The sequence below is a fragment of the Solanum tuberosum genome, unplaced genomic scaffold (genome assembly GCF_000226075.1).
Source record: "Solanum tuberosum cultivar DM 1-3 516 R44 unplaced genomic scaffold, SolTub_3.0 scf00306, whole genome shotgun sequence".
Taxonomy (NCBI): domain Eukaryota; kingdom Viridiplantae; phylum Streptophyta; class Magnoliopsida; order Solanales; family Solanaceae; genus Solanum; species Solanum tuberosum.
The window spans coordinates 242,795-270,220 of NW_006239228.1; the positions used below are offsets into that span (position 1 = coordinate 242,795).

The following is a 27,426-nucleotide window of genomic DNA, read 5'->3' on the forward strand; positions in this document are numbered from 1 at the left end:
TGAATACCTTTATAATTAGTATTTTGTGAATATATTGTATTTATGAATATAAATACAACTTACTATTGTATTATGTGAATGAATCGGGATATGCATTCAATATGTAAATATTAGTTGGTAATTTAATAATGGAAATTTGAGTGATTTAGGGACATAATAAAAGGTTGGCTGGTAACATACCGTACCTTATTTAGTACATTGTAAGATCGCTGTATAAATAATAATAATAAAAAATTAATACAAACATGCAGCTAGAAGTTGACATAAAGTGTAGTCATTTTTAGTAAATAACATATTTATAGCTATTGAACTTCAATAACCCTATAAATATAGTCATTTTTGTAAGTTGCTCAATTATTTAACTTGATCTGAGCTAATATTTATGTCCTTCAATGTCAGATATATACAACTAGACATTTAAACTTATATAAAATTGTTCATACTTTTAGAAAATCTAATTTTTTATCTCATCGCACTTCCTAACAAAGATGACTTTGTACCAGGAGGAAGATGAATGAGTATTTCCACTCAAAAAAAAATATTTATCACTCCACCCCAACTCATATTTACAGAAAATCAAGTTTAGAAATATCAAATTTTACACCTATATTAAATTATCTTTTTGATTCAATTTGTTTATCTTGCGTCTTTTTAGTGTGTTTAAAAAAAAATTATTTTTAATTTTTTCAAGTGATATTTAAAACCACAAAATTAGTAAAATGAGTATCTGAATAAAGTCATTTGAGTCTCATATTTGGAAGTATGGGAGTAACAAATCATTGCCCAAAAATCAGAGATAAACCAGAGTGATATCTGTGAGTAAAATAGCAGTTGAGGAGAAGAAATGGCGGAGGAAGTGGAATCATCAGAATCAGGATCCGGCAACTTGTTTAACAAAATCATAGCGCTTGCCGCCGGCGAAGCTCATACACTTGCTCTAACTGGTAAACAAACATCTTTTCAACTTACCCTTTTATTCTTAAACCAATATTATCTCAAAATTTAATTTTGTGTTGCAATGTTTTTGCAAATGGTAGCAAATGGGGATGTGTATTCTTGGGGAAGAGGAACATTCGGTCGACTTGGTACTGCTTCTGAAACTGACCACTTACTCCCGGCCCGAATCAACTTTGATTCTGATGGAGATAAAAGGGTAAAGATTGTTGCTATTGCAGCTGGTGCTTATCACAGTCTTGCCGTTTCAGGTTACCCTTTTTCTATGATTTCAATTTGTTCCAACTTTTGCTTTTCTAAAAATTATTTGATTGTGAAATGAAATCTTGAAGTTCATCTCTGTGGAAATGTGATTTAGGTTGGCTATCCCCATGTCATTTGTCACTAGATTGAAATTGAACTTTCTTGTTGCTTCTAGATATAAAAGCCATGGGATTGTTAAGGCCCATCTTCTACAATTTGCTATTTGTGTATTCTTTCAGAATAAGTTCAATTGATCTATGAAATGTGCATATATGTAGTGGTGGATCTATATTTTAGACTAGATGTCGGTTCTGAATTACGAGTGTGGTTTTGAAATTTACCTAGTTTTATCTGTACTTGCTTTTAACATACACATATAGGTATATATAGAGGATCGAGCAGATAGTTTTGAGTTCTACCGAACACGGGGCATAGTTAATATGGCCCTGTGTTACCATTTACCACAACTCAATAATCTATTAGTGGATCTGAGTTGGCGCTCTTCCATTAATACTATATCAGTTTGGAATACAGATGAAAGAATTGTGTTTTATCTTTCACAGTATCATTTAGTAGCAAAGTTTGTCTTAAAGTCCTTAATATTACTCCCAGTGTCTCATTTAATGGGACACATCCCTTTTTAATCTGTCCCAAAAAGAATGACTGTTTCTTTTTTTATACTACTTTCTTAGCATTCCCATTTAATTCTTTAAGAGATGACACATTAAACCCTTAACACCATAAAATGAAAAGACAGAGAATTCTCACGGCTACTCATTTAAAATGATATTATTGGCATGTAATTATCATGTCAAAAGTCTTCTTTAGTTTTTTAAACTCTCTGTCCAGTGAAACATTATAACATAAATTTAGACGAAGGGATTAGTATTATTGTATTCAAGGTTTCTACCATGAATTAGGTAGATAGCTGCTAACTCACTCGTGTAACTTAAACTGAAAAGATTTACATATTAGGTAAGTTGACATGGCCTATGGATTTAATCTAACTATCTAATCCCTATTGGAGGTTTCAATCGAGTTCACTCTTCTTTAAAGACTCAAATTGGCTAAGTGTTTCCTAGTCAAACGAAGAGAGGGTGATTCAATATGATGTCATGTCATTCCGAAGATAAGGTGATCTTAATTGGAGTAACACCAAAGAGTGCTTCCTGTCATGTTTAGAATGACGGGAGCAGCAAGGGAAAAGAAATCAGGTAACAGAATTTTTGGCTTTCAAGGGTATTGCTGTTTGCAATGATTCGCTTTCATTCTTTTCTACAGCTACGGGCAGGTAAGATCTCTGTGAATGTTCATCAGTAATACAGTGGGGAATTGAGAGCATTTATATTTTAAGACAATTTTCTCAGAACACTATGCCCTCATCTTCTGATTATTTGCTTGCTTTATCCAAGATGCTAAAATTATGAAACCATGAGATTTGTTCTTATATGTGAAGGTGTAACAATAACATTTTCAGGTAGTTACAATTTTTGGCTTATTAAGAATGCTGATACTAAGAAGAGCAAGAATGTTGTTTACAAGGAACAACGTTAATTATCTTGAACTCCCAGACACTGTTTCCCTTCCTCTCTTTTTTTTTTGACTTTTCTTTGTTTTCGCAGATGATGGATCAGTATGGGGCTGGGGATACAATGTCTGTATCCTTGAGAGATCCCTTGATTTATACATTTAGTATTATTTGCTTGAACTTATAAAATTTGCAATTGTCTTGTGCATGTGCTATTAATCATTCTTTTCCTTGACTACCTTGTGGATGGACAACTTGGTTTTGATGGAGAAAATTCCTTGGTTCCTCATTTATTGGAGGGATTCCTTGAGTTAGGTTCCCCTAATTCATCAGCTAGTGGCTCAGAGAGAAAGAAACTGATGGTACGAACAAGTTGAAATTAATGAGGAAATACGTTGAAATTCAAGGTCTAATTCTGTTTTCTCCTGTAGATTTCCTCGGTTAAAGGTGGCGGAATGATGTCAGCAGCAATTGATGATCTTGGATCTCTATGGATGTGGGGTAACTTTCCTGAACCACAGAAAGACAAGTCTATTGAGAGTGAATTCTCTCTTACTAGCAGTTGCAACCCAATACCTATCTGGAATTTCCATGGACACACAGTTGTTAAGGTGGCATGTGGAAATGAGCATGTTGTGGCATTAGTCACTGCTAGGGAAGGTTACAAAGGGAGTGATCTTGTTTGTTATTCTTGGGGTGGCAACAGCCATGGTCAGTTAGGCTTGGGAGACAGGCAGAGCAGACAGTATCCTGAAGTTATTGAGCCCTTCAATTCAGATGCCCCTTGGACAGTGTATGAGGTAGCCTGTGGAGCTTTTCACACTGCTTTACTAGCTCAGAAAAGTCCAAGTGAAACATTAGAAAGTGTGTGCTGGACATTTGGCCAGGGAGATAATGGGCAATTAGGTCAAGGGACAACCCAAAGTATGTTATCTCCTGAACCAGTGAAAGGATTACCGCGGAATGCATTTCTCATTTCTGTTGACTGTGGTTTATTTCACACAAGTGTTGTCTCTTCTGCTGGAGATGTGTGGTCATGGGGAATGGAGAAAGGCCTTGGCCTATGTCCTGAAGCAAGTTATAGTGGACCTGATGCAGGTGATGCAAGTCTTCCTCTGTTGATTCCCTGTGCTGGGCTATATGGGCCTAAATTTCCAGAACCTGTTCAAGTTGTCTGTGGTGCTGCCCATACTATTCTTCTGGCAGATGCTGGATATAAGATGTGGTCTTGGGGTAGAGGATGGAGTGGTGTCCTTGGAAATGGTAAGATGATTGATTGCTACTCTCCAACTATGGCACTCTGGCCACCTCTAGATGCAGATTTTAGAGAACAGAGTGTGAAAGATGGTGGCGATAAAAGTGGTGCAGAAAAGAAACCTGAAGATGTGGTAGAATTGGAGAGGAAACTGTCTATGGCAGCAGAGGATGTAAGGCTTCTTCAGTCGAAACTCTCTCTAATGGAAAGGTATGCTAGCATTCTTCATGGTGCCACCTTTGGGAAACCTTTTGAAGAGCGAGATATGCCAGCCTCATTACGCGGTGGAGGTTCATTTGACATTGCAAAGGAGTGGGAAAACATGTTGGAGTCCTTGGATCGTGGAAAGCTTGTCCGACTGGAGATGTTTTATCGTAGTATGCTAGCAGGTGTCAAAGATAAACTGTTGAAGAAACGGATTCAGGAGATTTTACTGGAGTCTCAAAGTTCTTTGCCTTCAGAATCAACTCAACGAAACAAGTAATGTAGAATGCTTTGGTGTCAAATTTAAGTTTGCCTTAACTTGAATCAGGTATTTATTTGGTTGTGCATGTGATTGAAAATGCCTTCATATATTTATTACTCATCCAAATAATGTGTAAAACAGAGAGATGGAAAGTAGTTCCCTATTATAGATGAACCTCTTGATGATTGTAATTAGTAGTTGGTTTTGAAGAAATAATAATTGAAAGTGTTGTGGTTTTATTGGTATAGTTATAACGTCTTGGTTCTTTTCACCTTTCAGTATAGAAAGAGCTCCTGAGTATATTAAAAGTAGTTAGGTTTTGGACAACAAATTGAATTTTTTTTTAAAAGTATTACATAGTGCATGAAATTTCTACACTACTATGCACTTTTAGATCAAATAAATTACTACTATTTATACAAATTGACAGTAAAATCATTTCAGAAAAATGCAGGCGAATCATTTCAAAGGGCTAACGACCGTTAGGGTTAGGCCATTTGTTTAAGTCATATAGCGCATGAATTTTCTGCGTAAAGTTTGTTGTTGTGACTTATTTTTACATCATTTAGTTTCTGGACACGCAATTGGGAAAGCGACAAAAGCAACAACAAAAAAAGGTTAAATCAAAATTTTACAACACGATACGCTGGCATTCCTTTTCGGTTTTAAATGTTTTTAATAAATAATATTAATCGCTAATAAGTGTATTAGACATTTTGGGGTTAATGAGAGAAGAAAACATAAATTTAAGAAAAGAATAAATGTTTTTTTTGGTCTAAGAAGTGCTATCTCGCATCTCCTAAGACTATAAAATGCACAATAGAAAAAATTCCGCAGATAAATGTGTATTCTCTAAATAATGTTCCACCAAATTTCGAGGTCCTATACTTGGGGATCATTTGTTCGCTAGGATTATAATGCAATAATCGACAATGAATGAAATGTTATGCATAAAAGAATTTAGTGGACATGATCAATGAGAATGACCCTAAAGCGTTGTACATAGTTGTAATATCTATGTTAATGCACATTCTTATTTCATATTTTACCTGCATTTTTAATAATACAATTCATAAGCTCCCACATAATATAATGTATGTGTTATTTGGTATAGCCAACCAAATGTGTTTCAATACCACGACCAAATGACCCTTTAGAATATTGATAGTGCTATGATATAAATGACCAAAACAATTATAGGACATGATTATTACAATTAGCCAACAACTTTTTACAGAGTTCTATCTCAACACTTTAACCAGGCAACAGGCAGGGGGGGCTTTCGTGGTGGTTTACAAAAGCATATACATAGTAGGTACCCCAACCCCCACCCCACCCCACCCCAAATCCAGAAAGAAAAAATAAACAAAAGGATCTCTTAGTAGGAGCAGCACAAGAATCCTTATACTTATAGTCATCTTCACTCTGTCAAGCTACGGTTAGCGTTCCATAGCCCAAAGTTCTCATCCAAATGCTTTCGACAGATTAGCTCTCTGTCTAGGTCTGCAGCATGTAGGTGACACAAGTGGCTCAGAGGAGGCAAGAGCATTCATTATGCAGTGCCAGCTTTCACATATGTAGCTTTTCAAGTTAACCACTTCAAGAAAAGAAACAAATAACAAAACGGACATTTGGATTCCGTTTTCTGCTGCAAGACAGGGTGTACCATTTTCGCAAGTTACTCACTCCCAAAATACACTACTAGAGAGGAAAGAAGGTACTAATATAACACTTTAGGCATGTCGGAAAGATGCAACCAGTGACCTCTCAAGCAAGAAAACAGGGGTAACAAAGTCACTCTTCAAGGATTGCACGACCCAGGTTAGTGGCAAGTGCCAGCCTGACAGAGCTTAAGGCATCAGATGGCAAATCAGCTTCAACAAAGTCTGGCCTCAATCTTGCCATGGACAATTCTTGCAGTTTATTCAAGAGAAGTTGAGTTTGAGAAACATTGACCAACGGTCGCTCCTGCCACATTAACAATTTCAACTGCACAGGAAGAAAAGGAGGAAAAGGGAATGAGGACAAAGATGAAACATGCACCAGCTATTAAATAACATATAAATCTGAAAGCATGGTGAACTTTTCAGCCTGAATTAAATAAATAGATGTCAACCCATTCACCATCACAGGTACCCATTTTCTAACCCACTAGGTATATTGTCATTTGAAAGACTTGAGCACAAATGCCCCGCATAATATATCAGTTCCAATTTGATATGAACTAAAATTCATGTGTTAAGCCACAAGTAATAGGAGTATTATCTACCCAATCAAATGGTACAGCAGATACCCCTGGCCAGCTTCTCTTTTCTTTTCTTACTTAAGCAAGAATTTAGCACCTGAGCAGGAGCAAACTAATATAAACCCCCAATGAATCATTATTCAAAACTAGAAAGAAAAAAAAAACAAGCTACATCAAACCTATAACTGCAAACAAAAACAAAAGAAAGGAGTGATTACACCTTCGAATATTTACAAGTGATCTGGCAAGTTGAGCAAAGAAGTAAATCAATAGTCAGAGAGGTACTCACTGAATCATATAGAAGAGGTAACCAAAAGCGTTGCGGCGTGGAAGGATTTTTCATGAGCTGCAGAGTAAACAAAATAAATTGACTCAGAGGAGGCCAAACAGAAGGCTTTTTTTCTTAGGTAATAGATATAAGCACCTTAACAAATATTTCAGTCGGAACCTACACAACATTCTGGCTGCCAGGTTTCATTTATGTTAATTTATTTCAGTTACTTAAGGTAGCCGCTTAAGTTAACATCTTACATTCAACAGGCCTGGATATCAAATGCAAAATCTTAATACACCCAAAAATGAAATTTTTATATCAATAAAATGCTATTCTTCATTATTATAAAAAGGTGTCAGACATACAGAAACGAGAGCTTCAGCTGCATTACGAGCAGCATCAGTGGGTGTATCACCATGAACCTGCAGTAGGGATCTCCTAAAGTCCCTGTACCTGTGCAGTAGTAAACATAAAGACTTCAAAGATTTGAAATGCTTTGACACCATGTTTACAGGTGACATCCACTAATTCAAAGTGAGCAAGTATTAAGCAATTACTTGTTCAGAAACTCAAGTCCACCAGCAGTTCTAGACTCGGAACCCAGCAACTCTATGAGACCTTCCCATTGCTGCAGAGAAAGAACAATAGAATGATCAAAGAGAATGAGCCAGCTAATACTATGAGATAAGAGATGCTGCTTCAGAGCTAAACTACTAGACTTTGACTTGGAACAAATATCTCAGAAAGCAATCAGATTCATGATAATCAAAATAGATAACTGTAATGGTGAACCAATTCTACCAAATTAACTATGACAAACCATTTTTTGGTTATCTTCCTTCTACGTTACTATTTCTCTTTTTTTCTCTTTGCTGGGGATGGATTCACTTTATCCCAGATCCTAAGAAATACAAGCTTAGCAAGATTGGAATTCTATAGCATTTTGAGGTTTCTAACATTATATGAATCACATCTGGACAATATTTAAGGACTTCATCATGATATTCCACTACCCACATTGCTTAAGCTCCTAATCAAGTACCTGGTCAAGCTTGCCAACCACCATCTATACATCCGCACGTAGTGTACCCATATTTGACATATTAAAGGTTCTACATTTCTTCTAGACTTCAATTTCACCCATCAGATAGCATGTTTTTCACAATACACATACTTGGATAACTCGGACTACATGGATACATAAACTGCCTGTGAAGTACTTAAAACAGTTGAACCGTTCCAAACCAACAGTCTAAAGAATGTATTCCTTTTGGATAAAAGAACTAAGAAACACGCTCAGCACACATAACATACAAAAAACTGCAACTTAGAGAAATGGGTATAAACATGAACTGTTACAGACAGAAAAGTTAACACAGTTATACAAGAATTAAGAAAATATACAAGGCACTCAACCACTATAACCGAGTAAAACAAACCTTGAATCCTTCATCAGATACCGACTTCCCCACGAAATCAAATAATTGCTTGGCAATTCTGTTTAAACGAAATTCATCTCGAGCTTGCTGTAGCCAGAAGACACCAGAGCCTTTTCTCCCATGTTTCCAGTGATGCACACCAGCAATCTAATGAAAAATATGAAACACAAAATGATGAAAATTGCTTAGAGTTACTGCAGCAATTTCTTTAAGCATAATATATTGCTTAGGTTTAGGATTAAACTACTTTTTTGAATTTTAAATTTCTATAGGATTGATTAGTTTGGTGAGATATCTTAGTTTTTAAAAATTTTAAATTATGCAGAATTTTTGTTTTAAGTTGGCTATTTAAAGCTCTCCTATGCTTGATAAAATTATTGAGAGACATTTCAATCACTTCTAATATTTTGTTGCTCCACCATCTTTTAAAAACCAACAGCAGGTGTTATCGAAGGCGAAAAGTACAAAAAAACTCTAAGGTCCGTTAGGACTTTAAGCGCACGGCGCAAATAAAGCGTGGGCTTTAATGAAAAAGGCGCAAAGGGAGAAAAAAATACAAATATATATGTTTAGTCCAAGGCTAATTATTATAAACAAGAATGACAAATATATGAACAAAGAAATTGAAAAAAGATTAAAATAAAGTGAAATATCAATTGTTTAGTGACACCTCTTCAGAAGAGGCTCATTGGCAAGGAAAAATATGTCTTAGAACCTTAATGACAACACTGAAGCGCACATAAATTGAGGCGAAGTGCTCAACACGTTTTGAGTCTCGCTTCAGGGCTTAAGCGCGCCTTTGACAACACTGACCAACAATGGTATCAAGAGCCTCATTAATCTTACGGGATCTGTGAGTTCATCTAAAGAACTATTTTCAAAAAATATTTTTAACTCGTGCTTATTTTCTACGCGCAGGGCTATTTTCAACTAATACCGACTTGGGACCAATATCAATTTTAACCTATTTTCAAACATGGCAAGCATCCATCTCTCTTTCAATACCCTGCCCCACAAATTCATTGGTGAAAACTTTCAGAATTAGTCCGTGAAAAAGACTTGGTCTGTGAAAATGAAATCGTATTTTGAAACCTGTGTTTTATGGGATGTTGTGATGGAAGAAAAATACTTACAACATTTTTTTGAAATCCTACAATTGTCCAGATTAAAGCATTTTCAAAAGAGCTTCTAGACAAGACAAGGTTGTTGAAGATGTTTTTTATACGCAAAACCAAAAGAAGAAACAGAAGGAGGAAAAGTCATGTTACAAAAGTGTGCATGTTCAACAACACTCAAAAGAATTCACAAAACACAAAACTGCCAAAGCAAAAATTGAATAGGAGCAAACTTTTTTATTTTTTTTTAACATTGATAATGTTGTATTCCCAGCATTAAGGTTATGCTTGCCACCTCTAAAAAGTGGGTAATCAAGGGAGAAGAAAAAAACTTACAAAACGCCTAATAAATCTACAATTTAATATGTTTCCTCTAAACAACTTTTTTACACCAAAAAAGCAAAGATATAATACAAATTCACTGGTGAAAACTATCAGAATTAGTCAATAAAAATGAAATCGTATTTTAAAACCTGTGTTTTATGGGATGTTGTGATGGAAGAAAAATACTTACAACATTTTTTTGAAATCCTACAATTGTCCAGATTAAAGCATTTTCAAAAGAGCTTCTAGACAAGACAAGGTTGTTGAAGATGTTTTTTATACGCAAAACCAAAAGAAGAAAAAGAACAAAGAAACGGAAGGAGGAAAAGTCATGTTACAAAAGTGTGCATGTTCAACAACACTCAAAAGAATTCACAAACACAAACTGCCAAAGCAAAAATTGAATAGGAGCAATTTTTTTTATTAAGAAAAATTGATAATGTTGTATTCCTCAGCATTAAGGTTATGCTTGCCACCTCCAAAAAGTGAGTAACCAAGAGAGAAGAAACAACTTACAAAACGCCTAATAAATCTACAATTTGATATGTTTCCTCTAGACAACTTTTTTTACACCAAAAAAGCAAAGATTGATACAATTTCATTTGACTTTTTAAATAGACTTGGATCTATTTCAAAACATCTCTAATTTCATACTCTCAACACAGTCCACCAGATGCAGGCTGGTATTATCCTCCACCACCTTTTCTGACTTTTGCTTGCTTCCATTCACCATTCTAATCCAGCAGCTACAAACATTTGAGGTGTGCTCTGGCATGGTCCCTCTAGTGTTAGGTTGGTTGAGGAAAATTTCCCAAAGATGGGCAATGAACTCACAACGAAGAAACAAATGTTTATTAGTTTCCTTGTTTGTTCCAAAGAAACCATTTGAGCACTATCTGCATCCCTTTCCTTTGTAATACTTCTTGAGTGAGACAAGCTTTCTTTACCACTAACCATGTGAAGCATTTCACCTTAGAAGGTGCCAAGCTTTTCCAAATAAAGTTCCATTGGTATTGTGGCCTTCTAGATACACCTTACATCTCTATATTGTATGCATTGTTAAGTGTGGAACCTCCACTCTTGATATGCTTCCATAAGACCCTATATGGTTATGACTGTGAAACCTCCATTCTTGCTATGCTTCCATAAGACCCTATATGGTTATGTTGTAATACTACTGGAGCCTCCTAATTTCTCAAGTAATGATGCCACTCTCTCCTACTTCCCAGTCATTTAGCAGTCTTCTAAAACAAATCTGGAAATGATACCATCAGAGGAATATGGTCAATCCATCCTTCTTTCCAGAATTTAATTTTGTCCCCATTACCCACACCACCTTGAATTTCAGATATGCTTCCATCAGTGGCCACAAATCCCTAATAGTTCTCCATACTCCAACCCCAAAAGGTTCAATATGACTATTTATGTGCACCAAGGGTTTAGTTCACCAAACTTTGCCATGATCACCTCCTTCTAGATGGCAATTTACTCCTCATTATATCTCCATAGCCACTTCATCAGAAGACTATTGTCTTTTAAGTCTCAGATTCTGATTCCCAATCCACATCCCCACTTCTTCCACCAATTTGAAATCCCTTGATCCATCTATTACGTAGTACAATTCTTATCATGTTATCATAACCTTCCATTGCCAAAATAAACAGGAAAGAAGATAGAGGGCAACCCTGTCTCAACCCCCCCTCAAATGGAAAAATACCCACAGGTTGTCCAATATCCATTAACAAGAACAGAGAACCTTACAATTTTAATACAATACTCATTCCAACTCAGCCATTTACTGCCAAATCCCATTTGCCTGAGAATATTTAATAAGAATTTCCAGTTTACATGGTCATAGACTTCCTGAATATCAAGTTTGCACATTACACAAGGTGCCACTCCTCTCGTTCTAGAATATTAATCAGTTTCCCTTTAACAGAAGTCATCTGATGCGTGTTGACCAGTTTGCTCACCACCTTCTACAACCTTTCTGCTAGTAGCTTTGCAATAATCTTGTATACTCGACCTACAAAACTTATTGGTTTGTAGTCTTTCAAATCAGCTGCACTAGTTTTAGATAACAACACTATGAAGGTGGCATTACAGCTTTTTTCAAAAACCTGGTTGGAATGGAAGACTTGTACAGTTCTTATGATATCTTCCTTCAACATAACCTGGTTGGGATGGAAGAACCATACAGTTCTTATGATATCTTCCTTCAACATTTCCTAGAAAGAAAGAAAATCATTGGAAAATCATCTGGTCCAGGAGCCTTCTCTGTAGCACACAATTTGATACAACTCAGAATCTCAATCTCCTCCTCAAATTCTCTGTGTAGCCATACTTGTTCAACTAGAGATTATTGATGTTTCATGTAACTGCAGCTCAGGTCTCCAAGATTCAATCTCCGTGTACAGGTCTTGGTAAAAATTCTAAGCAGCCTCCTCAATTTCCTCAGGATCAATGACAGTGACCCCATCGACTTCCAAAGTATTAATGGAATAAATCTCTTGTGAGGAGTAGCAATTCTGTGACCATTGTATCCTGGATCTCTGCTTCCATGCTATCTCTTCATTTTTGCCACCTCCTCAAACACCATGGCCAAATTTGTCTTTTGAAATAATTCATCATCAGTAAGGGATCTCTGATCTTGAATAGCTTCCAAACTAGAAACCTGATTAAGGATGTCCTCCTTCCTCTGCTTCCAATTTCCTCCATTGTTCTTGCTCCACAGTCCACTCTTTTAGCTTTGTATCTAACAGTTTCAGCTCTAAGCTAAGCCATATCCAGGTCAGCCATTAACAATGAAGGAACCCCACCACTCATTCACTTTGTCTTTGAAACCCTCCACTTCCCGCCACCAAGCTTCAAATTTAAAGTAAGAATTCTTCAGCTACCAATCTCCATTCTCCACAAGTCAACAGAATAGGATTGTGATCTGATCCTATTTTTAGGTAGAAGGCTCAGTTTGATATGAGTAAATTCCTCCTCCCATTGTGCACAATGAAGGATCTGTCAATCCTTGAAACACTCCTATGAGTATCCCCCAAGAGGAGCAATTTTTTTAAATTGCAACAACTGAAGCAAAGGAGAAGTGTTGAAAATTGCTTTCAGTTACTACAGTAATTTCTTTAAGCATAATAAATTGCTTAGGTTTAGGATTAAACTACTTTTTTTAATTTTAAATATCTATTGGATAGATTAGTTTGTTGAGATATTTTAGTTTTAAATTATGCTGATTTTTTGTTTTACGTTGGCAATTTAAAGCCCTCTTCTGCTTCATAAAATTATTGCGAGACATTTTCAATCAATATTTTCAACTTTTTTGTTGCACCATCTTTTTAAAAAAAGACACAAGTTGAAAGTGAAGCACTTGTATGTTCAAAGTAATCACAAAAATTCAAATTAATTACAGGGAAATCACATCAGAGTCCTTTTTTTTTGCGCTTAAGAAAGTAATAACACCTTAGAGATTAAAGACAGCCAATAAGAATAAATCATGGCATACCCTCATAATGTTTGAATTTATAGTGTCAAGTTCATACAGGCGGCAGATCTCTATACTCTGCACAGAAAAGCAAAATTAACCAAGCAAGAATGATTTACGAACCACAAGATTGAAATGAGACTGTAAAGCAAGATAATTGAGAGCAAAACCACAAGGGTGAGGAATCAAAAGAAAAGTTACCCTGGAAGCTGTACCTTTAACAGAATTTGGCTATGCTGTACAGGCTGTTTGTACAGCAAATTCTCCAATAATCCAATCCCTTGTTTTATGCATGAAGTCAAGTATATTGGCGCAATCTGAAGGGAAGTGAAAAACAAAGATCCAAAATATATTAGTACAAGAACCAAAATCTGAACTGAGTTTTCAGACACCGGTATTTAACTTTTCCACAGATTGAGCTTCCAGTATACAGGTTCAGCAAAAGCAGCTTATAAAATTCCATGATGTATCCAAACTGTGTAAGGGGATTAATAGGTTAAAGCTCTCTAGCACCTAGATATTGTTTAAAGGTTCAATTGTAGTTGTAAGTTATAGGTTGTCTCCAATCCAGAAACATCAAAATGTTAATTTTTACCATACATTTTGGGGGGACCATATTGAATCTCACTCATGTCGTTTGGTTTTCTTTACTTAGGGAGAAAAGCTGAACCTTACACGCTTAAAAGGAGATAAATGAAGAGCTTTAAGTATTTTTTATTTTTTTTTTGAGAAACAAGTTCTAAGTAATAGTGCAAGTACAAGTAAACCAGGCTGCATCCACACATACTTGCCATGTTAATGCATGAGAAGACAGAACTTGTGCATATACAAGTCTATGCAGCTCTTCTATGCTAACTCCCCCAAGTTTGGAATGCTCTTCATGCAAAAGAATTTCTGCATGAGTGCTCCCAGCTGTCAACAACTCTACAGCATGCGCCATCATCCTTGAAAGATGAAAAAAAAAAATTGCATCAGACGAATGAACGGAGAACAAAATGCTGAAGTACTCAAGCCACCCAAACGAAAAGTACAAAGAAAGAGAAGATTAACAAACCAGGGGCCAAATGATCTTGAGCACTCTGCTAGAACAACCTGAACATACAGGATCTGCTCATGAGTTTTCCACTATATTAAACATTAACTAAAAGTTACAAATTAAATCTTTAGAGTGGTTCACCTCAGTATTTTCTCCAAGAATTCCAAGTATAAGACCAAACAGCTTATGGGAGATGGAAACTGGCTTTACTTGCATGCACTTCTGAGCTGAATTGTGCATGCTCTCTAGACCCTACACCACAAAAATAGAATGTGTATTTTAAGCACAAACATAACAGCAAAAGAATCTTCTTGCTCTCCACTTTTGGATGATTGTGCGACAAAGGGGCTCAACTTTTGGATGATTGTGCGACAAAGTAACCTTGGATGTATAGATTAATTAGAAAGAGGAACTGACCACAGTAAATGGCCTAATGTATAAGAAATGGGATATAAAAAGCTCCATCCAGTTGAAAGTTGCATTTGATAGAACAGTCAGATTTCCCAACATGATCTGGATCAAATTTTTCAGCCCTTCTCTGGTCTGCCGGTGATCACATTGAAGCCAGTAGGAACTGCAGTCCAGTTTACTTATTTGTGTTCTCCACTTCTCCCAAGCCTAACAGCGAAAAAGGCATCAAATGTTGTCCAGTAAAGGCCACTGATCATTAGCAAAGGCCTAAATTACCTTCATGAAGTCGGGCTTGGTTTTGTAACACTCGCCCAAATTGTCTTCTCTCAGACTAGGACGCATTCTAGGCATCTTGGATATAAGAACAGCAACTGCTTCGACCAGTCCATTCTCTGTCTTTTAAGAGCAAGAATAGAACGGGTTAAAAGAGGAAACAGGAAAGCTGTAATCATAGTTCAGAGACCCTTTTAAGGGAGACAGGAATACTTCAGAAACTATCTGAGAGCAATCAAGTAAAATTTTCATTGCTCTCGTTCCCCAGGGCTTCAGTCACCAGCTCCCCAATCAGCAAGTGAGCAGTTGCCTAGACTTAATCTGATGATATTACTGTCACTTGCACAATCATAGAGAGAGTCCTCTACCCACAGAGTCTCATTATTTGTAATCTCCTTTAACTTGACTAGTTACGAAAAGAAATTATAATGTTGTTAATGCTAAAGATTAGTGATGAAAAGGAGGATACACAGTGATCTCTCAAGCTGTTGATAGGTAGCTTATGCCAACTAGAAGCTAAAGAAAGAACGCGATACAAAAAGAACAAGAAAATCCACTTTATCATCAGACATGGCAGTGCATCCTGTAGGCAAAACACGCAAAGAGTGATAGACTTTGGAACTCGATAGAAAAGGTACAAGGCCTAATAATGTGTCAAAGCTCTGAAAAGACAACTCATTGCCCCATGATTAGGTATATCAATATAAGGAAGAGGCAATAACTGCTCCCAAGTTAACTGATGTACAGGTTGTTTACAAGGGAAAAGTAAGCACAGAATATAATGTTACGTGAATATCTAGGTTGAGTTAAGCTATGCTAGACTGCCACTGATCACAAGTTCAAAATTCTTGCCTCTCCTTAGTTTTCTTTTGTCAGGTTAAGTTCAAAATTCTTACCTCTCGACTAGATAATTGATCAAACCGGTAAGAGCCATGCAAGCGCAACAATTTTACCTGCAAAATTGGCAATCATAGACTTATGCATGCTCCTTGAACAAAATCCTGATATACATCACAGTATCACACAAGCAACAAAACTTGAATGAAAAGTTATAATGGTCGATATCCACAAATAATATGCTTACCACAGTTTCCAGCCAGCCAACGGCCAATGCTGATGACATTGCATCCCAGTAGTTAGGATCTTCTTCAACAACCTGTAATGATCAAATAAATTGGAAATGAACACAGAAAGATGGAACGGCTACTCCTTCCATCATAGTTTAGTTATGGCTGAAAACATACATAGACAACCAAAGTCGACACAATTTTTCACTTAGACACCTCAACTACGACATGTTTCAATTGAACACTCAACCTTTTCAAAAATTGTCCAATTAGAAACTATTTGACAATCAAAAAATAAATAAATTAGAGTGTAATACACTACTTGCTGATGTGGCAAAACAGCGAATTAGCTGATTACATGTGACATTCTGAGTTTTTTTTAAAAAAAGGAAAAACTATTTTAGAATCAATTTAATAAACAAAATAAAAATAATATCCTCAAAAAAAAAAGTACACCCAATCTGGGGAAAATCGCAGCTTATTAAAAAATTTAAAACAAAAAATCTAGAAAAAAAATGAGGAAAAATATGTTAAAATCTATTTAATGAACAAAACAAAAATAACATTCTCAAAAAGAAAAAGAAAGACTTTATAAAACTGCAACTTCTGATAAAAACAAAAACAAAAGATCTGGAAAAAAATCTGGGGGCCAAGTCTATGTCTATGGAAATCTGGAATGGGGTGATTGTGAAATGTGAGAAGAAGTTAGCAAGGTGGAAGTCCCAATATCTCTCCATGGGTGAAAGATTGACTTTGATAAACTCTGTGCTTGATGCACTTCCAACATATATGATGTCATTATTTCCTATCCCACCAGGAATCATCAATAGGTTGGATAGCATCAGGAGGAAATTTCTTACCACCTAGTGATCAATGAGAAAAAATTTGGGGGATTGTGGATCAAAAATCTGAAGAATCAGTGTAAAGCTTTAAGAATGAGATGGCTATGGAAATATTCAAATGAAAATCAAAGTCTAGGGACAGAGTCATTAAAGCTAAATATGAGGAGAATGATAATTGGATAACAAAGGAAGTCACTACTCCTTATGGTGTTAGATTATGGAAATCTTTCAAAATTTTGTGGAATGAATTCAAAGCTAATACCATAGTCAAAGTGGCAGATGGAGTAAAACTGTCTCCTGGAAAGATGATTGGCATGAAGCAGGCAAGATGGAGACATTATTCCTAGATATTTATAACTTAGTTTTACATCAACAGAGCACAATAGCAGAATTATGGATACCTCAAGGATGGAATTTTGTGTTCAGGGGACACCTCAATGAATTGTATTTTGACTTTATGTTTTTGGTGTAACCAGATATACTCTAATGATACTGTCTCTATCATTGATGTCTTAGACTCATTATAAGGACATGACAGTAGATTTTGAGTTTTTTTGTAAATATGGTTCCAGTACAACCCATTGTATTGTGTTATAGAAATAGAAACAGTTACCTATGTCAAAAAAAAAATGATCTGGAAAAATTTTGAAGAAAAAGATTGTGGAAAAAAATTTCTGGAATTGTTTCTGCAACTTTAGGCTTAAATGGAAAAAAAATGTGTTCCTTTGAGCTTTTCACGCGCCTGTTTGGTGTGAAATTCATGCAGCTTGCCAAGTCAGCGAAAAGTGTTAAAATGGCAAAGTTGGACCCTAGTACATGTGTTTAAAAGGTACAAATCTTAGTTGAGGTGTCTAAGTGAAATTTCGTGCCAACTTTAGATGTCTACATACGTGTTCAGTCTTTAGTTATCCTTCTGGTACTTTGTCCTTTTTTAAAAGGTTAACAATATATTCATCAAGGATACTTACACAAGTTGTGTGGGTGCCCAGATCAAAAGGGACTACAATAGGAGGGAAAAAAAAACTTTATATATGGTATTTAAGTGGAGAAGGGTAGAGGGGCGGGCCCATTATCCACCGAGTTTAGAAGGCTGTGATTGGTCCAAAGGGCGGGTCACAGACGGATATCTCGGTTATCAAAAAAAAAAAAAAAAATTTATATATGTAATCTAGGGCCCATTATCCACCGAGTTTAGAAGGCTGTGATTGGTCCAAAGGGCGGGTCACAGACGGATATCTCGGTTATCAAAAAAAAAAAAAAAAAACTTTATATATGTAATCTAGGACATCAAAATAGATTCTATATTTTCTAGACATTCTAGTTTACATCAAAATTAGTAAAGCACTAAACCCTTCATCTTTAAATACTCCATAGAGTTTCCTTCGTCTTCAAAGCATCTTTGGTTCCTTTCTTTCCAAAGGTCCACCAAATACAGATTGGGACAACTCTCCATCTCTCTTTCTGACGGGATAGCCTTCCTTCTCTATTCCAGATAATTAGAACATAAGTTAATTCTAGTGGCATAACCCATCTAATGCTTCTCAAGTTGATGAATTTTTTCCAGAGTTGATCTGTCCATTTGCAGTGTATAAAGAGATGATTGATTGTCTTGCTTGCTCTCTACATAAGAAGCATCTGGAGTATAAGTGGAAACCCCTCCGTGCTAAGTTGTTATGATTAAGGGTCACATTATTTGCCAGCAACCAAACATAACAAGCTACTCTATAGGGTATCTTGACATTCCATATCAAATTCCATGGCCAAAATTTCAGCAAAACATTTGGCTTGTTGAGCTCTCTAAGGACTGACTTGACTGGGAATATACCTTTACTACTCCCTTTGTCCCAATTTATGCGGCACGTTTTCCTTTTTAGTCTGTCCCCAAAAGAATGTCACCTTTCCACCATTGGAAACAATTTAACTTTAAAGTTCCTCTTTTACCCTTATTAAAATGACTTGTAGCCACACAAATAGTCGAGGAGTGTTTTAGACCGCATATTTCAAAAGTCTTCCTTTGTTTCTTAAATTTTGTGCAAACTCAAATGGTGTCACATAAATTGGAATGGTAGTATCTTTTAACCATACCACCCTTAGGGGTGGCCCAATGGTTTGGGCTTGGGACTTCCATGTTGGAGGTCTCAAGTTCGAAACCCCTTGCCAACGAAAGCAAGGGGTTTGCCTTCTGGGTCGAGCTCTTCGCACCGGGATTGCCTAGTGCGGGTTACCTCTCCTATGTGGTTTGCAAGCTATTGCATAGGAGGGGGGTTTTACCCTGTGCGCACCCAAAGGGTAGCGGTTGCAGGTTTCCCTTGCCATCAAAAAAGTATCTTTTAACCATACCACGTTGTATTCATTGGTAGAAAACTCATTGAACTGCTCTAGGATGTTCATATAAATTATGTCATTCTTCTAATCTCCTAGTCATTTAGGTGTCTTCTAAAGCTAAAATTCCATCATTGGACTGACCACACTCCACAGTTCTTCCAAAGTAGCTTGTTGTTGTTGACAAGAGGCTATACATATCAAGAAAAGATTGTTTCAAAGGTAAGCGACCTAACCAGCATTCTTCTCAAAAGGAAATTTTCTTTTCCAACTTTGAAGTTGGATCTACTATGAGTAATTGGCAAAAGATATCCAATGGTTCTCCATACTAAAACCATAAGGGATGTTCACTTGTTTGGACAGTTTGGTAGTCCAATTGTTCTCCTCCGATGTTTCCTCTGATCACATCCTTCCAAAGAGATTTCTCTTCTGAAGCCAGTCTCCAGTTCTACTTGCTAAGCAGACTCTGGTTTTGAGCTTAAAGATCGCATATGCTTAGGCTACCGCTTTTTGTTGTTTAAGAGACTATCCCATTTCACCAAGTGATTTTTTTCTTGTCAGAGTTCCCTTAGCATACGAAATTTCTTCTAAAAGCATCAATTCTATCAGCAACATTGGCAGGCATAGAGAATAGGGACATCATATATGTAGGCAAAGCATCAAGAACACTTTCGATAAGAATCAATCTCCCACAAAGAGATAGATGTTGACTTTTCCAATTTGATAGTTACTTCTCACATTTCTCCAGGACCCCATTCCAAGTACCCATTGACATGCACTTTGCTCCAAAAGGCATTCCTAAATAAATGGTATGAAGCTCACCTACTTTACCACCAAAGATCTCTACTAGAGAGTGAATCTATGGAACTTCATTGATTGGATATATAAAGTTTTTTGACCAATTTACATGCATCCCAGAGACAGCTTCAAATAGAATAAGAATCACCCTTACCCTTCGGGGTGGCCAGTGGTTTGGGCTTGGGACTTCCGTGTTGGAGGTCTCAAGTTCGAAACCCCTTGCCAGCAAAAGCAAGGGGTTTGCCTTCTGGGTCGAGCTTGTCGCACCGGACTTGCCTAGTGCGGGTTACCTCTCTTATGTGGTTTGCGAGTTATTGCATAGGAGCGGGGGTTTTACCCAATGCGCATCCAAAGAGTAGCGGCTGCAGGTTTCCCTTGTCATTAAAAAAAAAATAAGAATCACTCTTAGCCTTCTGAGTTGAGATTTGTTTGCATCATATAGGAGCAAAAAATCATCGGCATATTGTAAGTGAGAGATTTCAAGTCCATTGTCAATGTTGAGATTGGCTTTGAAGCCCATAATCCAGTCATTGCTCTTTGCAGTCTTCAACATATCATTCAATCCTTCCATTGCTATGATGAATAGAAATGGAGAGAGGGGGTCACCTTGTCTCAGACCTCTTTGTGAGGGAAAATAACCATTGGGGGAGCCATTTATTGGGATTGAAAATCTAATTGTACGGATGGAATGTCTGATCCATTTAATCCACCTAGCTTCAAAGCCCATTCTCTGTAAGCTTTTCAATAAATAGTTCCAGTTGAGATGATCAAAAGCCTTTTGAATGTCCAGTTTGCAAAGATAATTCAGGCATGTGACGAGGAGATGCACAGATACCTCTGTGCAGAGGTGTGAGAGGTTGACTATGGATGGTTTCAGGAGAGGTAGAGGTAGGTCGAAGAAGTATTGGGAGAGGTGACTATACAGGACATCGAACAACTTCGTCTTATTGAGGACATGACCTTAGATATGCGGCTATGGAGGGCACAAAATTAGGGTAGAAGGTTAGTCGGTAGTTGAGTGTTGTCTCACTTATCATTTATGTACTAGTAGTTGCAGCAGTACTCATATAGTTTCTTTTTCTTCAATTTCTATCACTATTTGTTATTTCTTGTACACCGATTATAGTATTATTTTGTTGTATACATTGTTCCTTTTACAGAGTGCTTTGTCATTTTGTCATGGCTTCTTCACTTTTGTTATCTCTTTTCCCTGCCTGCTTTGTTATGTTTTATCTTGAGCCGAGGGTCTATCGGAAATAGTTGGGAGGTAGGGGTAATGTTTGCATACATACTACCCTTCTCAGATCCCCACTTGTGGGATTACACTAGGTATGTTGTTGTTGTACTATGAAAGAAGTACATTGACCCACTGTTTCATTCAAGAAAGTTAATTTTTTTTTTCAAATTGTTGATATTCACTCTACTTTTGAACTCACACCTGCTTCTTCTTTTTTTTTTGAGAAAGGTAAAGTTAGATTCATCAGCAATGAGGATATGAGGGTATGCTGGCAACTAACCAAAAAATTACAAGGGAAAGTAATCATAATTACAAAGAGCCTAGGATTAAACTCACACCTGCTTAAATACAACTAAATTTTAATTGTTACGTTTATATCTATCTCTAGTCAAATTAGAACACTTAACTGTGACTAATAATTTATCCATCAATAACTGTGACTAATAATTTATCAATTAATAAGCCCAACAAATGTAAAGTTCACAGGGATATCAATTGACAGTTAAACCTGTACTCCAACAAGTTCCTGCTGAAAATCCACAAGCTTTGAGTGAATAGTTGGTAGAGTTCCCGAGAATAAGGAACTGTAGTCCTGTTGAATGAACCATGTATTAAGTTAGAAAAATAGCATTAGATCTGTGACATCTGTTGGAGAAAATCGAGGAAACTTATACAAAATAGAAAAGGAACATACAGCTAACCAATCTAGCAACCGTTCAGGAATCCAAGATTGAGATTGCTTGTCTACGTAAAATATCTCCAATAGCTCCCACGCAGCTTTCAGACACATTGGCGCTGCAATTTCCTAACAGGCATACACAGCAACCAGATAAATACTAAATAGTGAAGGGCAGAGTCTGGACAGCCAAACAAAAGTGTGATGACAATTACTCACATTTACTACCGACTTGGGATCTTCAATAATTGATTCCGGAGGCGGTTTTCGATCACTGAGAAGAGAACTTATCTCTTTGCTGTACTCTATGATATGCTCCCACCTAATTACATGTAAATGCAGTAACTGTCAAATAGTGACCCAATGAAAGGACATAGCCACCCAGGCTGCTATAGTATGGATTAAAATTTAAAACTCTCTCAGGTCCCTAATAGAGAAAGAAATTTCAAGCTTCTGGACTTAGAACTCTTTGCTGACAAGTGTACGCGACTTAGAACTCATGTTGTAGAAAGGGAAAAAATGTCCTCTGGATTTCCACCATATTTTTTCCAGAATTGCATCACGAGCAATTGGATTGGAAAAAAGGTACTATCGATGAAGCTACCGCGAAGGCTATGAACTTAGAAATGGAGAACAATTTGAACCTGGAAGTTCGCAAGTATATACAAACGAACAAGAGGCACTAAGCTTGCAGCAGCACCTTGTCTTAGGTTTGCAAGGTAAAACAGTCAGATATCTTCAAATTTATTAAAAGAATAATTGATAGATCAAATATCATATTGAGTCTAAAGTTAGGTAAGGTTGATAGCTAGATAGAGCTAGTAGGCGTTTGGTCATTGATTCCAAATATTTTTCACTTTATTTGAAATATATGAAGTTGGAGTTTGTGTTTGGTTATACTTTTTGCAAAGGAGAGAAGAGAGCACTTTATTTGCAAAGGAGAGAAGAGAGCACTTTTTCCAACTCCAACAACAACATACATAGTGTAATCCTACAAGTAGGGTTTGGGGAGGGTAGGAATTAGGATGTACACAGCCTTACCTCTACCTTTGAGGCAAACAGGTTCGGAGCACTTCCTTAAATTTGGAATCCAACTCCAAGTTAGATTTGAAAATTTTACAACCAAACACTAATTTTGAAATAATGTGAAAAATTATTCCAGAAAAAAGTAAATAAATTGCATGGCCAAACATCTCTTAGTATTTCACTACAAAGCAAACCCTTTCCATTGAAACTGTATATACATGATGTTGTATGGTTGAACAAATCAGAGTGGTTGAAAGTAAATATTACAGATATTTTCTCTCTTTCGGATGAACACTACAAAGATGATCACATTGAGGAATTTTCCTTTTTTAGGAAAACCATTCTTGCTTACCTTATTGAGGAAGTATCTCAATATTCACAAATCAAATTAAACAATCTCGAAAGTAATAGAAGGGTCGAGAAGGGGGAAAACACTCCTGCTGTACCAACTAAGAAGGACATGGAGAAAATATCTACAAAGCAACGAAGAATCCTTCAATCTCAAACACAAATCAATGGATGAATTTGTTCATTCACATTCCCTGAACTTAGAATTGCTTTGATGTGGTTTAAGCTCGTGAATGTATTCGTCATACTAAAGACGCATATAGATTAAAGGAAACTTCTTGAGGTCATTTCAGGTCTATTTCAGCTAAATCAAGTTACAGGTTTACCACTCCGCCATTTTACTTATCGGGAAAGAACAGAAAAACTTACCACTCTGCCTTGTAAGGAGGGATATCCAACGACATTCTGGATGCTGCAGACAAAGAATGTTTCCGGCTCTGAAGAAGAGCGAAAGGAGTCACTGAACTGTAGGCCATTCTCCTCCATCTTGCAGCATCAACTTCCTCATCTCCACTGTTACTAAGCTTCACTTCCACCACTCTTCCGCCAGCCTCGCCGTCTCCGTCCGCCTTATCCGACTGAGGCTTCCGGAAAACTGAGACTCGGAGAGTATTGCCACACGCCCATGAAAAGGAGAGTCGATGAATTGGGGATTTGAGGCCATGACGGAGAGGGTAGATGACCACGGGTTGTTTTTCCGACTCCGGCGAGACTGGAACCATTGCAAGGTCATCGGATTCTGACGTCAGCCCTGGCATTTCGCCGGATTGTCGCGAATGCTTCAGAAAATGTTTTTCTTGTGTATCTACTATCTAGGGTTTTAAGAAGGGGTTTATGGCAAAGCGAGGGAATGAGTTCATAATTTCAATTTGGAATCTTTACGGAGAACACATGGAGATTTCACATTTAATAAATGTCAGTTAATTTTTAGGTCAAGCACATTATCTTAAACTTGTTCTTAAATTTCATTTTGATAATTTAATTTAATTTTATTCCATTTTAATTCTTCAATTCCGATTTTCATATTTCATTTAAACACTTTTGTTCGAGGAAATAACAAAGTGGATGGATTGTTGAATGGCAGTCCCAAAAGCGGGTATTTGTACACTTCCCTCAATATAATGCATCATGCACATTCGGCTTAACCAGATTAGAAATCTAAAGCTAAACAAAAAAAGTGAGCCCCTATTTATTTTTATTTTTTTTAAAAAAAAGAATCTCCACATATATTTTTATTTAAACTTTATTTTTCTAGATTTTTTAGATGTGAAGCCACTAATTATTATTTTATAATTTGTTCTAACAATTATTTTTTAAAGAAAAATCATCATAATTTATAGCATATGAAGTAAGGATATCAACAATGCAAATTTTCAATGAAAAATATACAATAAAAAATGACTCAAGGATTTGATAAATTGATATAATAATTTGTGTTGCTTCAATATAATAATTGTTTGTTGCAATACTTAAAATTTTAAAGAAGACACCAAAAAACATTTTTTGATCTTTTTGTAAGCAGACAACAATAGATTTGCAAAATGCAAAAAATTTAACCGTTCGAAAGATTTCAGAATTTTCAATAATAATAATAAAAAATAAGAAACAGTGAAAAGGAAAATAAAAAAGAAAAATATAGAAATAATAAATTGATACCCACACATAAAAAAATGATACTACTATTATCTAAAAATTATTTCAATCCTCAATTATTACAACGATTTCTACATTAAAATTTCGCACTGAAAAATGTTCGATGACTATTCCCACAAATATTTTGACTAATACAGTAGTGTTTTTTTCGCATGAATTTTTTTTTTTAAAATCCAGTATTTCAAAAAAAAAAGTCGAACCCATCGATGGCCCCCTAAAGTTGGCACTAAGTTTCACTTAGACACCTCAACTGGGTGATGTTCATTTTAGACACTTCATGTAGGGTCCCGTTGTGTCATTTTGTCACTTTTTGTTGACATGTCAAAGTGAGTGTGATAAACTCAACAATAGAGCATGAAAGACTCAATTTAGCTATTTTTTATTTTATTTTCTCTTCTTCATCTCCATTTTTCAGGCTACCACCTCTCATCATTTTTTGAAGTTTAAACTCCTTCAATGGAGGTCGAATTTTTTATTCAAATCCATTTTCAAGTCATTTTTCTTCTTCATTGTATTACTTTTCTAAATCTACAATCACCTCCCTCCACCTTTTTTACCGAAAAAATGGATACCAACACTCATATTTCACATTTATTCTCTCTTTCTTTCTTCCTCTCCTTCTTTCCTTCCCACAAAACAATACTAAAAAGAAAGAGAAAAAAATCCGAAACAATTTAAAAATTTGATATAAAAAAAATAAAAATTGTTGGGAGTTGTAGAGAAGACAACTACCTTCAGGGAGGGAGGGGGGGTTAAATTATTTTTTTTAGAATAATATTTTTATTTTATTTACTAAATATATTTTAAAATAATTTTTAACTTAAAATTACATATGTAATCATTTAATTAGTTGTTTGTCACGTCATCAACGAGTGTATTACACTCTCTTTCAGGGTTTTGCTTATTGTCAAAAAAGTGTCAAAATGACACAGCGAGACCCTACATAAGGTGTCTAAAATAAACATCGTCCAGGTGAGGTGTCTAAGTGAAACTTGGTGCAACTTTAGGGGGACCGATGGGTTTGGCAAAAATAAATAAATAAATAAATAATAATATATATATATATATATATATATATATAACCTTAAAAGCATGAACGCCTAACTTGAATGTTAAATTACTATATATAATATCCCTAACTTAGGTTGTGACTTTTTTGATGAGTTATGACTTTTCCGATAAGTTGTGACTTTTTTCAAAGGGTTGTGATTTTTCGATGAGTTGTGACTTTTCCAAAGAGTTGTGACTGTTTCAATAACTTGTGACTTTTTCAAAGGGTTGTGACTTCTCCGAAAGGTCGTGATTTTTCATATAAGACACAAAAAACACTTGTAATTCATATAACCCTTTGTTGACTATAAATAGAGGGGCTTCCTCTCATTTTTCAACCACATTTTTTTAAATCTTCTACTCTTCTTCTTCTTGCATTAAAAAAAAAACTTCGTGTGATTTATTGTTGTTGAGTGAGTTCAAAATTTAGCGGGATATGAGGTACCACTATTCTAATGAAGTAAATCGTTCTATCCTAAGATGGTATATTTCATAACCTCAAGTACTTGAGAAAAATAATTTTGATGATATAATAATTATTTTTTTGTTTAATATATACATTAGTATGTAATGTTCTAATATATGAAGTTAACATGATGTAGTCTAAATTCATTTGTTTTTCTTAACAATTTTTCTTGTGATGTAGATATATGTTTTTGAATAACTTTTTCCAAAATTATTAAACTTCATAAGAGTTAGAGAATTGTCACGATTTGTTTTTTTGATGCTCAAGACAAAATAATTACTTTATTTATCAATGCTTTATGTGAATTAGATTGTCACGGAGTTTGCTTCAAAATAGTTATTACTATCCAAACATGGCCCTTTTGTTTCACTTATTTACTATTTCTTAATATTTCAGTATTTTAGAAGAAGAAAAGCATTATATATGTCACGATGTATTATCAAGTAAACCAGATCTTCTAACTTCAAAATATATTATTTTAAATTATCCTGAGTTCTTTTTTAAAAAAAAACTCACAACAAATGTGAAAATATATGAATATATATGAATCATTTAAATATCATTTACAAAATAAATTTTATATTCAGTAATATGGAATAAACATTTTCATTTACTCCCTACACTAAATTAAAATCTAATAACTATAAAAAAAAATAGTAACATTAATTAAAAGTCATATTTATTTATGTAAGTATTAAATTTATTAGAAATTCGGCTATTGCACGTTAATTCTTTAGTTATAACATTATATATTCTCTTAGTTATTACTAATTATTGCAAACGTTATTCGCACTCTTTTACATTCTTTAGTTATAATATTATGAATTCTCATAGTTATTACATTAATTATTACTATCTTTCATCTTTTCTTATATTAACTTTTGACCAATA

The 27,426-nt window shown here is 35.6% G+C and overlaps 2 protein-coding genes across 3 annotated transcripts; one reads left to right on the plus strand and one right to left on the minus strand.

Annotated features, from left to right (window-relative positions):
- The first annotated feature begins 742 nt into the window (after positions 1-742).
- On the plus strand, positions 743-4,693 carry LOC102591284 (ultraviolet-B receptor UVR8). Of its 2 annotated transcripts, XM_006359684.2 has the most exons (5): positions 743-944; positions 1,038-1,205; positions 2,820-2,855; positions 2,972-3,087; positions 3,157-4,693. In XM_006359684.2, the coding sequence occupies exons 1-5, from the start codon at positions 845-847 to the stop codon at positions 4,462-4,464; spliced, it is 1,728 nt and encodes a 575-aa protein (XP_006359746.1). In that variant the 5' UTR covers positions 743-844; the 3' UTR covers positions 4,465-4,693. The 2 variants fall into 2 exon arrangements, with proteins under 2 accessions (XP_006359746.1, XP_015170023.1); XM_015314537.1 differs by lacking the exons at positions 743-944; positions 1,038-1,205 and adding an exon at positions 1,214-2,411.
- A 905-nt stretch (positions 4,694-5,598) lies between these two features.
- On the minus strand, positions 5,599-24,248 carry LOC102591614 (nuclear pore complex protein NUP85). Its single transcript, XM_006359685.2, has 18 exons — positions 23,736-24,248; positions 22,212-22,314; positions 22,011-22,121; positions 21,825-21,908; positions 16,135-16,206; positions 15,947-16,003; positions 15,054-15,173; positions 14,784-14,984; positions 14,508-14,618; positions 14,385-14,422; positions 14,118-14,274; positions 13,546-13,647; positions 13,352-13,408; positions 8,405-8,551; positions 7,523-7,593; positions 7,331-7,418; positions 6,981-7,037; positions 5,599-6,435 (listed from the first exon to the last, which is right to left on the minus strand). The coding sequence occupies exons 1-18, from the start codon at positions 24,122-24,124 to the stop codon at positions 6,241-6,243; spliced, it is 2,160 nt and encodes a 719-aa protein (XP_006359747.1). The 5' UTR covers positions 24,125-24,248; the 3' UTR covers positions 5,599-6,240.
- Positions 24,249-27,426: the final 3,178 nt, after the last annotated feature.

Excerpts from the sequence above, each read along its gene's own strand:
- LOC102591284 (XM_006359684.2), top strand. The coding sequence starts at position 845 with ATGGCGGAGGAAGTGGAATCATCAGAATCAGGATCCGGCAACTTGTTT. Across the intron at positions 1,206-2,819 it reads TCACAGTCTTGCCGTTTCAG|ATGATGGATCAGTATGGGGC; the intron begins GTTACCCTTTTT and ends TTGTTTTCGCAG. Across the intron at positions 3,088-3,156 it reads CAGAGAGAAAGAAACTGATG|ATTTCCTCGGTTAAAGGTGG; the intron begins GTACGAACAAGT and ends TTTCTCCTGTAG.
- LOC102591614 (XM_006359685.2), bottom strand. The coding sequence starts at position 24,124 with ATGCCAGGGCTGACGTCAGAATCCGATGACCTTGCAATGGTTCCAGTC. Across the intron at positions 14,423-14,507 it reads TTCTTGGAGAAAATACTGAG|GTTGTTCTAGCAGAGTGCTC; the intron begins GTGAACCACTCT and ends CTGTATGTTCAG. Across the intron at positions 8,552-13,351 it reads TAAATTCAAACATTATGAGG|ATTGCTGGTGTGCATCACTG; the intron begins GTATGCCATGAT and ends ATTTTTCATTAG.